General features: G+C 38.6%; 1 protein-coding gene across 2 annotated transcripts; it reads right to left on the bottom strand.

The window, feature by feature from the left end:
• Nucleotides 1-1,653: 1,653 nt before the first annotated feature.
• Nucleotides 1,654-12,294, bottom strand: TMEM33 (transmembrane protein 33). Of its 2 annotated transcripts, XM_062575502.1 has the most exons (8): nt 12,256-12,294; nt 12,060-12,133; nt 10,893-10,987; nt 10,282-10,469; nt 9,267-9,334; nt 8,635-8,768; nt 6,903-6,986; nt 1,654-5,664 (listed from the first exon to the last, which is right to left on the bottom strand). In XM_062575502.1, exons 2-8 carry the CDS (start codon nt 12,108-12,110, stop codon nt 5,535-5,537), a joined length of 750 nt encoding a protein of 249 aa, XP_062431486.1. In that variant the 5' UTR covers nt 12,111-12,133; nt 12,256-12,294; the 3' UTR covers nt 1,654-5,534. The 2 variants fall into 2 exon arrangements, with proteins under 2 accessions (XP_062431486.1, XP_062431487.1); XM_062575503.1 differs by lacking the exons at nt 12,060-12,133; nt 12,256-12,294 and adding an exon at nt 11,865-11,976.
• Nucleotides 12,295-14,953: the final 2,659 nt, after the last annotated feature.

The raw sequence follows: 14,953 nt of genomic DNA, 5'->3' as shown, positions 1-14,953 counted from the left end.
AACAGGATGTTACTCCCACCAAAACACAGATGTACTTATAACTTCACTGCAATTAACACTTGCATTGGCAATATGATAGTAAACTCAACATCTATGCTAGTTTTCACAGAACTTGGCCTGACATGTACACTGGTATAACTTGTAATTGCTCCAATGACTTAAAGGCAGATAACAAGTTCTTTTGGTTTTGATATGCAACTTAATCTTTCTTTTTCTCTAGGAAAGCAAGCAAAAAGTTATAGTGGTTTGCTACATCCTGAGCAAACGACTATACTACTATAACCACTATGTTCTTTTTTCCCCTCCTCCTAGGATGATCTAGAACATTTAACATGCAAAGCCTTTGGTCAGTAACTCAAACTCAGAAATCTGAACTTAATTTTCAACACAACATAGGTAATATTTTAAAACCATCAAAACCCACACAATCTGATTTCAGGAACACCAACAAAACCATAGTTGTATTGATACAGAAAGAAAACAATTTAATTTGTTTTAAAATAAATATTTGACATACAAAGCACATACAGTGAAAAGAGGTCACAATAAATTACAAGTGGGGATACTTTGCTCATTCACTGAGAAAAGCCCTTGGTAGTTGCAATTTCATACCATCAAACTTATCATTCTTGCTGATTTAAGCAGAACACTAAACAAATATGGATCCCAGTGCTTACTTTCACAGGTACTGGCATGGATAATTTACTGCAGTGATCCAATTTGAAAATCAGTAGGGACCAACAAATCACTGCATAAAAGAAAGAACGAATGAGGTGCTTCTTCCTTAGTGTCAGCAGCCTGTGATTATTATGTTTATTAGATTTTCTTGAGAGGGCTTCACACTTTCTCAAATATGTAGGAGAACTATATTTCCCTTCTGAGCCTTACATTAGCATTTTGTGCCTCAGCACTTGAATACAAGAAAAAGATGAGTTTTTCAATTCATTTTAGAAGTTTGTGTCATCTGGATGGCACAGAACTAAGCAACTCCCTTACTCATACAGTATCTGCTATGACCATGGAGCTAGCTTTTGTAGAAAAGTTAATAAGGAATACTGACATACTCTATGAAAAGAATATTTTTGAATATACATTTATTCTTGAATTCAACTGCATTATCCATACTGACAATGCATCTGTGAAATAAAGGTTTGCTTAAGGTTCTGCCCTTGAAGAGTAATTTATAACAGCAAGACCTGATTCCTCCTAAGTTTTTAAGAAACTTCTAGCACATTAAAGCTCCAATACATAGATACACTAATTATTTTCAGTACTGTTAACTTATAACCATAAATACGTACACAAAAGCAAGAAATATTATAAGCAATTTTAACAGATCAGCATAGCCTGCTAACATCTGTCTCACACGTAAGCACTCATAATGGCATTCTCCCACACGTTCCTCCTCAGCAGAAAGAGGAGGATATCAGGGAACCATACCTAAGAATGCTTCCCTTCCACAAGGGAAGCAGGTTTTGACAATACTTTAAGAGAATATAGCGTTCTAGGTCAATGGCCTTGGGTCACCCTTAATCCGAGTACCACACAGTACAGTATTTTTTGCAACTGTTTGAGTAGCATATCATTTTGGAAACAGGACCACGAATCATCTGTCAAAACACCATCATACAAAATAATCATGGTCTCTTGAAAACTTGTCCAACATTTTTATTTTTGTTTTCACTTCCTGTTCTGCTAAAGCTCTTAGAGAGCCTTGGGAAAGTGATCTTTCCTTCTCTGCCTCAGTTCCTATCTGCAAAACTGGCAATAACTGTAATTCCTTAATTATCAAGGGATCTCTACAGCAAATACTGTGATACAAGTGATTAATAATAAAAAGGGACCAACACAGGGTACAAAACAATCAGCTATGCAATCTATTTGAACAGCACACAAAACATATAGCTCAAACAGTACAAATTCAGCTCAAACTAACCTGTAGCTCAGAAACAGCCACAACAGACACTGACTTGCAATTATAATAAAGTTTGTTAAACATGAAACTTAATATACTAGTAGATATTGCTCCCCTTCAACATCCATCATGGAACAGTTAACACTTCTGTTATCAGGAAACAGAATGCATAGAACTGCACAATGCTAAAAGTATAAAATTAAATAAAGGACAATAAAGGAAGCATGGATGTATTAGTGGATTATTTGCTTATAAGAAATCCCAACCAGAACTAGCAGTTCCCAACAGACCTAATTTGTCTGTTCTCACCTGTAGAGAAATAAACCATCAGGACTAGAGCCTTATGTTGGAACCTCACTTCTACAGCAAGCTTGTGCAACAGTGAGGGGTATGATCTACCACAGAATTTATGCAGTGGTACTTAAACTTATGAAAGCTAAGTTAAAAAAAAAAAAAAAAAAAAAAGAAAAAAAGAAAAGAAAAGAAAAAAAAGAAAAAGCAGAAACAATTACCACATTAGGCTGGCAAAGTTTCACTAGGACAAGGATGCTCCTCTTCACATTTGGGGTGTGCCAAATGGATTACACAATCAGTTACTAAATTTCTCTAGCTATTACCAGCTCCTGCTACAGGCTCTGCATCATGGCCAGCAGGAAGAAAAAAAAAAAAAAAAGAGAGAGAGAAAAGGAAAAAAAACACCCAAACATTTTTTTTTTTAACTAGAAAGATCTCAAACTGTCAGGTTACAACTAGCATTTCATGTGTTTAGTTGTTAGTATAGAAACAGTCACAAACTGTGGTTAGGAAGAAGGCACAAGACAGAAATCAGGCAGCACTGGGAAATCTCAATATTATCACTTAGGCTAGTCTAAGACTAGAGTAACTTAAAGTTGATACAGAGTGAAGGTCAGTAGCCCGATTCATTTTGCTTGGAGGTCATCTCCTTGTTCCATGTTTTCTTGGCCTACCTTGCAAGTAAATTTTTCCAGGCCACAAGCAAAAAACCCAGCCCTCAGTTTTGCTGGCAAGTCTCAGCAAAGCATGCATACAAATGCAAGACTAGCCAAATCAAATTTGTTTTATAAGTCTTCCTCTCCTCAACCCACTTCTAAAACTAGTTAAAAGAAAAGGCTAGCAAGGTATTCCATATCCATATATAAACTCTTATTTCATGAGTCTTCCAGTTCTCCACCTATTGAAGTGTCACTCATTTAATCCTTTTACTCTTCCTTGCCCATTCATAAAGGGTTTCAAAAAGCTGGGTCTCAAAACTCAGCATCCTTCTACTTTTGTAATATCTCAGACCTGGCTTACACTCTTTGCTAAGATTCGCTAACATACCAGTAACAGCATACAACAAAAGGAACAGTAAGCTGGGCCCATAATAAAAGCAGTCTTAGAGCGCAATACTGACTCAGAAATTAAGAGTAATGTTACTTTGCTTACACCAATTACCAGAGCCCTCATTTGCCTTCCACTCACAGTATACTCCTAGGTGACCAACTTTATTTTAAAGTTACAGTGGTGCAAAGTCTGACATCACCACTTGAAAATACATCATGTAACATCAAACAGGGTCTAGAACAATGCTGAAATGGAGAAATGGTCAGAAGTTGGTCTGGATTTCCACTCCTATTAGATACCACTCTTGTAGTGCTTATTCTTGAGTTAAACTTTGAAGAGTCACTTTATATGGCAAAAATTCCCTATAAATTCACCTTTTAGAAACACACAAGACATTAATTATTTCCTGATTCAGAAGTGGCAGTGGGGACAAGAGAACATGCACACGACTGCACTCCGCTCAACTTCCAGGTTTAAGCATCAGTATGTTCTGTTAGAAAAATAAGCTTGAAGAGCCTAGTAGATTACATTTAACACTCCTTTTATTACAGTAGAAATTTCAGTTTTTCTAAAATTCTCAAATTACAGGATATACATATAGTGAATCTTGTTGCAAGTCTTAGCAGCTGTAGAGCAGGACTGCATGCAGTTGCTTCTGCACTGTGCAAGTATGCCATAAATAGCTAACCAAGTTCAGAGAGAAGTTCAAGAGTCAAATATCATATTGAGTTACCAAAAGCAGGTCTTCATCACTACCAAGAGGTTGAGTAAAAAAAATAAAAAAAAAATAAAATTAAAAAAATAAGTGTATAAATGCACGTCTCTGAACTAACGGGCTAAGACTTAATACAACCAAAAAGTCTGAATTACAGCCACATCACAAACAAGGTAACAAGTTACAAGAAAATACTTTGTTTCAAAATCACTTTCAGAAGTGTTTTACCTAAGATTTCCCTGACCAAGCAAGAATAAAGTACAATGCATTAGAGTTTACAAAAGGCCGATGAATTCCATTAACTTTTATGTAATTAAAATACTAACATTTACCATAGAAGATTAGTCGAACACTTTGTCTCAGCTTTAGGGATACAGGTTGCATCTTGACAGGTAACATTCTTTTTTCCATGCCTTTCAACTTTTTTTTTTTTTCAACTTTTTTTTTTTTTTTTTCCATACCTTTCAACTGCTGGGTGAATGCATAATAAGTACTCAATTTATTATTCATTTCTGTAGTCATGACACTGCCTTCAGTTCAGTAAGATCAGATGGATTTATGCCAAAAAGAATCCTACAGCCATTTGTTTCGATAGATGCCTGAACAGGTACAATCTTTTATGTAAATTTCCCATCACTCTGACTGCCCCAAAAACTGGAAGGACAATTTATATAGAGCTAGCTACAGATTAATTTTCTAGAAGTAGACATGCTTGAGTTACCACAGTCTCACATTTGTGGAGACACAAGAACGCATTTGCAATGATTCTGAAAAAAGCTACTACATTTACATTGATTAGGTTAAAAGTTTAATCACTGCACCTTTTTCTCAAAAGTTTACAGGTCAGCAACTTGGCTTGCTAAAACATCTTGTTATGACAACTTAACTATATAGGGTTTCCTGTGGTCAGAGTTTTGAGATTTTTCCCAGCTACACGATGTAGGACTATATCACAAGGAAAAAGCCTGGAAGAGTTTTTCTTTTTTAATAAAAATAAGCTCTCCTTCAGGAAAGGTGTTAGCTGTACCAGTTTGATTTTTATTTTATTAAATTCAAAGTGGGTCATATTTTTATATTGAATATAGTAATTTAGAAAAAATAAGTCTACGGACACATTAGTAAATAGAACAATACTGTCCAAAGTGTAGTGCCTCGAAATGTGTACCAGATGCTGTCCACTGGAGATGTTTTACAGTGGCTAAGGTTCCAATCAGACCTATCAAGCAAAGACTCCTTAAAACAAACAAAAAAAGACCTTTTAATCAACCTTAAACAACCTATGATTTTTAAGAAACAATTCCATATGATCAGCCTTTATCCCTCTTAGCATGTTTTGGATAACATGAGGCTACTTTGCATCAATTAGTAATACAACAAAGTAATTTTAAGTTTCCAAGACTTGCTTTTGAGATGATAAGTTTCATATTACCTCCAAGAGAAGCATATACATATTTTTCTACAGCCTGGAGTGAGATCAGTGTAAAAACCAGGAATTTATAATCATCAGCAGATGTGCCAGCTGCTCATAACGTTCACATTATATAAATGCCTGAAAGTTGGCTACGCAACAGTTGGTGCCAATCTGCTTATAAAGGAAATGCTGCTCAGGCATAGTCTTCTTACAAAAACAGGGCATGAAGGCTTCATTATTAGATGTTCAACAACAATCCTCAGCTCGGTGAAGAGAGTCCTGAGAATCAGATTTAAACAAAGAGTATTATGATACTATAAGCACTAGCAAGAAGCACCTAGTATCTAGAAATCTTTTCATTCACTCATTTTCTTAAAAAAAAAAATGTAGTTATGAAGTTTCTCTAGATCAACTCCATGTTGTGGTATCTTGTAAGAGCTTGAGAGTTCTTGTCCTTCAAACATTAGTATTTTAGTTAACTTTGAAAGCTACTTCCACACAAAGACTGATAAAAGCAGAAAAATTCCACCTGTCAAGCAAGGAAACACCATAGGGGCTGCAGGGGAAAATGTAACGCTTTTTCAAAGGCTGTGTATGGAGCTGAAGTGCGAAGAAGTGGTGCATTTGCGTTGCTTCTTGCCAGAATGGACAAACAGCAAGAATCCCGCACTCTAGAACCAACCCTTAGAAGATAGCCATAAGAAATACAATTCACAACACTAGCTTCACTTAAGACTACATAAATACCATCAAAATTTCTTGCAGTAGTTGTATTAAAAACAGTTTTAACATTGAACAGTTTAGACTATATAAACAAAAAAAGCATCTTTTTTTTTTTGAAAAATACCGGTAATAAGATGGAACAATTGATTTCCTACAAAATAGGAAAACAGTAGTGAATAGGAGGAGATTAAGTTTATGGTTCTCAAATCTGCACTTGCATACCTTGGCAGCCAAAGCCACTTTGTTGGTACTTTATCAAACTATTTTCTAATCAAGTAGTGATCAAACTGGAAAGTATATTCACAAAATCTTACATCACGCAATGCTTGTCATAAGAAAGTTCTGAGAAAGATTTCCACTTAAGTAGGAATTGAACATGCTTAAGATAATTGACAATTTTTTTCAGTTGACATTACACAAGTTTATAAACGTCTGTTCATGTACAGAAGTGGACTCGGATAGGCCTGCAATCTAAAAATAAGGCTACCTTTCTGATAAACAATTATCAAACAGAAGACTTTCTTCTCCAAAGCTTAGTTTTAATTATGCAGGCATGTTCTGAAAGCTCTGATTCAAGGACAGTACATTTCAGAGAAGTTCAGTTATGCAAAGTAAATATAACCTTGAATTCATTAATATATTTTTGTTAACCTTCACAGTTATTCTACATTTCTAGAATTGCCATTTACAGGTTTAGATTTCTGAATTAGCATTCAGAAATTTTTCACTCTTAAATGAATACATGAAACACTAAGCTATTAAGCATTACCCCCTGAAATCAACTTAGTGCTTACCGACAGTACGGGTTTCTCCGAGAAGAGTAGCGTAACGTAAGAAATCTATAGTAAATGAACGGTTGGAGCAGACTCCCCTGTCCACTGAAAAAGAAAGGAGAAGTAGAGCTTTATACTGACCACCCCTCCTCACAACAAAAAAGTCTCCACACACACAAACAAACAACACAGAACTTCTCCTAATAAAAGAACCTACCTAGACTCAAACACACCTAGACTCAAAAACACCAAGCCAGACTGAGGGTCATATTTGTTCAAAGAAAAATCTAGAACTGATGAAGGGAGAAGAAAAAAAAACTCAACACCCACAAACCACAGCCTCACACAAGAGAACTAACAGTATATTCTACAAAGGCTGAAGCTTGTATTATAGAATAAAACAGCTCAATAAACCAATTAAAGAAATGCAATATTGCTGTTCTCATATTGATTTTCTATTTATGAAGAGGTTTATGTCTAGATTCTGGTAGCTGAAAAAAGTGACAGCAGAGCCCCGTTTAGTGTTAAGCAAAAGCCTTTTTAATGTTGTGCTGACTGGCATAAACAGTCCTGTTACAACAAACATTTTCTGTCCCAAGTAGTGTTTTGAAAAACTGGGCCTTACTCCTAGAATCTTTTGCAGAACTTCTTATAACACATTGGAGGCTACCACAGACATAGTGAGATATTAAAGTCATACTCATATCAAATTATTCCACTTGCTCTGAAATAAGGTTTTCTTATACTTTATAAAGCTGCTGTTCCCTGTGACAGCGCTGTAAAGCAGCAAAAGGGTAGCAAGCAGATCTAAACTAGAATAAATCACAAATTAAACTCAAACATGAGTTTAATTTCATTGATCAAAATTTCCTTATAAAACACAATATTAAAAAGCACTGTGGAAGTTGTATATTATGTGACAATTTCATTAGAGTGTCTTCAAATATGAAGAGGATCTTTACCCAAAAGCATAACAAAAAATGAAAAGCAAAATGAGCTATGGGGAATGGGGGAAGGAAGTCTTGCACCTGTATAGTAATTACAAGCAATTTATTAAGCTAAAATAGTTTGCAGAACAGACTTCCAAAAAAATGTATTTATACAAGTTATATGTAATTGTGTATTTTCACAATTGTATTAAATTACTGTAAGTTGTACTGACCTTTATGTTATTTTAGATCTCAGTATATGATATTTTAAAACTTTCAGTACCTATTAGATGACTTATCAAGTAGCTACATCTAGATTACTTGTAAAGAGAAAGAACTACTTCTAAACAGAATTTGAAAGCACTTGAATGCTTCAGGTGTTGTATACTGAGAGTGTGTGGTAGTTGGTAAATAGCCCTAAAATGAAACCAAATCCATCAAGGGTAAAGCATCAAAGCATTCAGCTGGCTTATCAACAAATAAAGACAAATTATACATTCTATTAACTTTCAAGAAAATAAAAGTTCCTCTTCTGACTCCTCAGGACAAATGCTTTCACTGTACTACGACTTGTATAGAATAAAGGGTATTCTCCCCCCTCCAAATATTAAAAGGTAATGCCTCCAAATTCAGTGAGGTGCAAACCATCATGCTCATTTGTCTTTAGTTGGATTCCAACATGCATAAGCTGAAGGTTTCTAAAATGAATTCAACAGGCAGTGCACACACCCAGCAGTCCATATAAACGTGACCCACACAGAATTCACTGCAAAGAGTAATCTTTTATAGCTCCTAATTCTGAAAATACGTATTACAATTCTTACCTAAAGAGCATAAAAACTGTAGCTGGCATCAGGAAAATTTCATTGCAAGCAATGAATTTTAGAATATTCTGTTGATTAGCATTCAGTTTCTCCAAAAGATTTCTCAGAAAGGGCAGACTATTTGAACCTCGTGCCTTTAAGGAAGAAAAAAAGATTGCCAGAAAACATATAAGTTATACAAATCTTCTCTAGTAGGAAGAAATCGAAATAAAAACAACTATCAGTTATGACTTTTCTAAGCATTTTAAGACTAGCTCCTTCAGGATTAAAATTAGTATCCCAAAACACACTATTGGAAGCATGAGACCCCTCCTAGAAGAATCATTAACAATCTCTAACTGCACAAAGGTAAGTTGAAAACATGAAGTCTTGCAACCCCTTAGGTATATATTTTAGGTTCAACTGTATATGTCACCAGCCTTATTCTGTCCAGCCATGGTTGCAAGATTGCAAGAAGATTGGAATAACAGACGTTAGAGCTAAAGAGCTGCAGATGACTGTGCTTGAGCAGCAGCTCCACCTGGCCAGTATCTCCATCACTGTAACTAAAAGAATCCATAGCTGCAACTCTCAAATCTGCTATAAAACCCAAGCACACCCCAATATTCATCAATATTTTATATCATACTTACATCAAGAACCTTCTTTGTATATGTGGCAGCATGGAGCAAAGAAAACAGCAGAACTGGGAAAATACTCACTGAAGCAAACAATAAGGAAAGTTATAAGCGACTGAAGTGTTTCGCTTCTCCCCCCACAGCAGACAAACACACTTCGGTTCTTTACAAGAGGTTGGCCAGAATCAACTATACTGGAACAAGACATGCATGTGTGTAACAATTCTGTAGCTCTTCCCTTTGCTTCTTGCATCTTTTCTTAGCTATGTATTTTTATTGGATTTAAAGTGTATATGTGCATACGCAAAGTAAAAAATATAGTTTGACCTTATACACAATTGCATTTCTAGAGAAATACATTCCTTCTGCATGGAAGAAATGTAAAGGTTAGTATTAAAATCTATCCTAAGGACTTAGTCATCATAATATTCCTATTAACAGGTACTACAGATCGCATTTGTTCAAAGAATCGTCAATTCAGATTTTAGACAGTATGATTTCTGTGGCAGTCATTTTAAAAGTAAGACAATAAACTAAACACAAGTAAAGAGAAGCCCCTTCTTAAATGTCATCTTTGACAAGCCATGGGAATAATCCTTTTTTTCAGATTTTCTGTTTAAAAAACTGTTATCTGAAAAAAGCTTACTACTCAATAGCTGCCTCCCTACATGACATATATAAAACTCTTTACTACAAGACAGACGTAAGTCTTGGAATAATGAATTAAAGTTATCAACTGCTATTAAAGTATCACATATGATACTAGTTATAAAATACATTGCACTTAAATCCTGGAAAAAAGAAAATACTAGGAAGCAGAGGCTGAAATGCACTAGTTATAGAGATGATTAACCTGAATATGGCTCAGTCAACACAAGCAGCTCTTACTTTACACAGAGTATGTTCTATGAATAGTAGGTGTGTTTTAGTTTAAACTGTTTTTTCAAATCATGGCACAGATAATGAAAGGAATTATTTTTTTTAATATATTTTTAAAATTCACCAGGATGACACTTTTGGTAAAGGATACTTGTAACAGGGTAGGAATTAACAAAGATAAGAGAGTACAACAGGTAGTGGCAGCTGTCCTCCAACAAAGCCTGAGCCAGAAATGCCCTGCTAAGCTGAAAGTGTGGTAGCCTTTGGTGCAGTCGGAGGGCACTGGTTAGAGCATTTGCCAGCAAGGCACGCTGATAAAAGCTTGCTGCTTCATGCAACCTGCAAATTATCAGAGGAGATGTTACCATAAAAACCCAAGTCTCTGCTTAGGGAATATTCACCCTTGAGAATTGCATCACAATTGCACAGCATTTGAAGTTTTTCCCACTATAGGTATATTATCAAAATACCCTCAAAAACTAGTCACACTGACTTACTGCATGATGCTAAAGGTAAAACAGTATATTATTCCATAACTATACAAAAATACCTACATTACTGCCTCCTGCTGAACTGCCTATTCAGTGTGTTTTCCAAACATATCTAAAAATGGTTTAAACCAATCTAAAATCTGTAAACTGTTCTCATAGAAAGCATCCAGTAAACTGAATATACTTTCATTCTTACATAAGAACAACTCAAAAAAAAGTGTAGTTGCTTTGTAAGTTTTTAAATGCTGTTTTACAATATTACAATACATACCCTAAAAGAGGCAGGACAAATAAAGCTGAGCAGTAAACAGTGAACAAGCGGGAAATCCACATTGCTGTATCCAACTTGTTAGCCATCAGAAATTGCTACATTTGAAGAAAGGGAAAAAAAAGACAAACAGCCAATCCCCCAGTAATTAGTATCTTAACATCTGCCTACATTCAACCCTCCTCCCTTACTAGATTTCCAGCTCTCACTCCAACTTTGATTATATTCAAACAAAAGCCTGAAGTAAAGAGCATCTTCTGGTTTTGTGTGATACTTGATTCGTAAAAGGTTACTATGAAAGTCTAAAATAGGCAGTCAAAACCAAAAAAGCTCCCTTGTACGTTATGATCAAATACGGTGTTAGGACCTTTTACACAGTTATTTTTTCGATGTGCATGTACCTCACTAGACAGCCAACTTATTATGCAAGCTTGTTAGTCCTACTGACTTCTGTCTCTACTGCAGTGAGGCTCCTTTTAAAGCATGCTTCACATACATGATGCTAAAGACTCCATACAGAACTTCTTATAGAGGAGGAAAAAAGAGGAGGCCAGTCAACATTCACACAACTACTCGAGGGAAAAAAAAAAGAAAAAAAAAAGGGCATAATTTTGGCCTACAAACGCTTAGCAGTCCGAAGGCTTTGAACGATGATCTAGTGTGCCTCCTGATGTTGAGCTCTGGCTGACCACAGCCCTCTTCACACCTGACAAACCCACAAGTACCAGAAAGCCTCTAAAAAGGCACAGCATGCTCTTAACCAATTTGTCCCCAACAGAGGCATCCAAATGCAGCCTTCCAGCTGGAAAAGTTCAAAACTGTGGCTTGAATTTGAGCCAGCTTTTGAAAACTGATCTTCCCTCTAAGCCCCTAGACCCTCTTTAAGAGGGCCAGAAATTAACTGAATAATTATGGCACAGGTATCCTCCTGTCACTATCCATTCGCTAGCTTGCACGATAGCACCAGGGACATACAGTTACGGCCCTTCGAGGCCAGTCTCAGCTGACACAGCGCAAACCCACGAGCAGTGCGGGGCCCTCTGCCCGCGGAGGCGCCGAGGCCCAGGCCCAGCCCCGGCCCGCAGCCCCCGCAGCGCCGCACACGCAGCCTCGGCGCGGCGGAAGGCGCTGCTGCCCGGTGTCCCGCCGCCGCGCCCCGGGGCTCCTCACCACCGCTCCGCCGCCGCCCTGCGCGGGCCCGTTCTGCGTGGAGTCCGCCATGGCCGCGCCAAGCCGCGCCGCACCTGTGAGGGGAGAAGGCGCCTCAGTCGGGGTCGGGGCCGCGGCCGCCGGGGCTCCCCGCGGCACCGCGCTGGCGGCGAGGCCCCGCCGCGCGTGACCCGCCGCGAGCGGCAGCCCCACGCACCGAGCTCCGCGGCCGCCTCGCCAGCCGCGCGCCTCAGACGCCGTGCGCGTCACTTCCGGCGAGGCCGCGAGGCCTGCCGGGTAACGTAGGCCTCCGCCGACCTCCCGCCCTTCAGAGCCCCCCCGAGTGACGTCACGCTGCCGACTCCACCTGCGGACGCCACGGGCCTGGTGCTGCGCGGCGGCGGCGGGCGGGCGGGTGCGCGAGCGGGGGGGGCGGCCGCACTGACGTGCCTAACGTTCACGTTGTGTGATAATACAGCACTAAACTCGCCGGCCGGCGCAACGACGTCACCACACGCGCTGTGTCAGCACAACAGCAGCAATTCATAATCTCGCGTTAATGTGGGGTGGGAGCAGATCCAGGAATCGCGTGTCGGGGAGTGACGCGAGGAGAGGGCAGCGAAGGAGGTGACTTCGGCCCTCCTCCCCCAGCAGTTCCCGTGCCGCACGCTGCAGCTGTGCCCGGCAGCTGAGGACGCTGCCCTGCAGGTCGGGCCAGGCATTCGCCTCTGAGCCCGCCCTGCGTGACCTGTATAGCGGTACTGCCGCATAAACTGGCGACGTGACGGTCAACAGCAGCAACGGCAACGCGCGCGCGTTAGCCCGCGGCGTGTGTCACCGAGGGCTGAACGGGCTTTTCGAACCCATTTGGCGCGAGACGGGCGAATACGCAGCTTACTGCCGTCCAACGGTAAAGCGAGCAGGAGTCTCAAGGCTGCAGACCGCAGACGCGACACCCTCCAGCTCTGCCTTACCGGTGGGGTGTAGGAATGTCACACAGCAACGATGCGATGTACGGCTTGAACGTTAACACATCACCTCAGGCTGCGTCCTCTGTTACTCCTTCCTACTGCATAAAATGAGGAAGAGAAATAAACCTTTCCAAAGCTGTACATACTCAAACACTCATACTGTAAACAGTGTGAATTGAATTCAAATGCAGCAGCTTTGAAATAAGTTTCTAAATCCCTCCGTTAAATAATCATTCACTCATTTTATCATCTAGAAAGGTAGCCCAAGATCTTCCAGATTCTGCACGTTTTTTAAAAAAAATCTCATAATGTGTCAAAGCAAACTTCTAAAGTGAGAGGATCTGCTCAGACCCTGCAATGCACTGCTGAGTAAGCTGTCAGGCTATCCGTCAACCACACTTCAGTCGAAGAGCTGAGACGCACACTGTATACATAACCTTAAAATTGCATTGTATTACAGTACAGACCAGTAGAGCTTATAACAGATGATAAATCTCAATCATATTAAAGACTAAAACTTAAAGCTAAAGAATTTAGAGACACTTTTAATCAAGTAAAGGTATACTAGCAATGCTGGTGTGAGGACTGAGCTGGGTGGCACAATACAGAGGTCTCCTCCCCACTTGGTAATGTGTAGCCTATGCCATTTGCAAAGTCTTGGAAAGTGCAGGAAAGGATTAATCCTCCCTTTGTTAATCTGTCCCTGGTCTTTATATTGAGGTTTTTTTAATTGATCTGTGGTGGATAGTTATAGAAACATGATTCTGTTCTCAATTAGGCCTCAGTAAATCTAATACAGCTCCACTGAAGTCAGTATCTCATAAAAGAAAAAAAAAAAGAGTTCTTCAATACTAACATCTTTGCATTTTAACTTCTGTACCTCATGCAATCTGAAGTCCTTTGTTATTTCTCTCAAGGATGTGTAGCAGATTCCACCTCCTGGTGACATGGATTTGAGAGAAGCAAGCCACCTGCTCCCATTCCTACACATTCCATGATGCTTACTCTTTAGCAACAAAAAAAAAAAAAAAAAAAAAAAAAAGGCCTATTTTGGTGACCAACAATGTTGGAATCAATATCAACAATCAGCCTCATTTCTGATTTATGATAATTAAACTTCAAGATTCATTGGAACAGACGTAGGAAAGCATCTGGAAAATGTGTAATGAAATATGGAAGGAAGGAGCAAATGAACAGTCAGCTGACAGGGATTCTAACGCCATAACAATTACAAGAAAACTAAGACTTTAGGCTAATTAACACATTTAAAATTGAAGTTGTATAACCTGATTTTTTCTCTTCTTTTTTCACCACTCATCTCTATAAAGTGGGTGCAAAGTAGGCACAAGAGCTACCTGCTATTTTGGGACTTTTTTATACAGGTGTAGAAGACTCTAAGGGTAAACAGCTGCAGTGGATTAGGAGTGTGAATGTATCTACCAGATGTTCTCAAATGTAATATGTAAATGTAATTAAAAGACTGACAAACAGTTATGTTAACCTGAAATTAAGGCTTTGAATATAGCTCTGGTAATTTAAGGTTAAACCATTACAAGAATATTTTGTCTGTCACAACAGAAAATATTATCATATCCAGGAGATTTATTTAGATGAAGTTGAAATGTGGAAATACACAACGAAGACTACTAGACATTTAATTCTGCCAAACTGAAACGTCTCAAGGGAAAAACACCTTCTGACCTGTCTTCAGGATTATATATTTATTAAATTGACCTGGGATAACAAATGCATATCAAGAAGGCTTGTTTATTTCTTAACATTTGTAGTTAGGAAAGACTGAACACACACATACACGCACACACGCACGCATTCATTTCTAGAGTCTGGTTTGCTGTCTGTCAGTCATACACACCAAATTTTACATTTTCTTTTTACAAATGTTTTCTTTTTCTCTTGCCTTAATTTCATATAAATACAATGTTA

This window comes from Rhea pennata, chromosome 4 (genome assembly GCF_028389875.1).
Source record: "Rhea pennata isolate bPtePen1 chromosome 4, bPtePen1.pri, whole genome shotgun sequence".
NCBI classification, from domain to species: Eukaryota; Metazoa; Chordata; class Aves; order Rheiformes; family Rheidae; genus Rhea; species Rhea pennata.
This window is presented reverse-complemented; position numbering and strand designations above follow the sequence as displayed.

What these genes read in the sequence shown, in the direction of transcription:
- TMEM33 (XM_062575502.1), bottom strand. Translation starts at nt 12,110, where the DNA reads ATGGCGGACTCCACGCAGAACGGGCCCGCGCAGGGCGGCGGCGGAGCG. An exon ending in AGGGCGGCGGCGGAGCGGTG is followed by an intron (nt 10,988 to 12,059) that starts GTGAGGAGCCCC and finishes CTTCAAATGTAG; the next exon opens with CAATTTCTGATGGCTAACAA. An exon ending in TTTGTCCTGCCTCTTTTAGG is followed by an intron (nt 10,470 to 10,892) that starts GTATGTATTGTA and finishes GATAATTTGCAG; the next exon opens with GTTGCATGAAGCAGCAAGCT.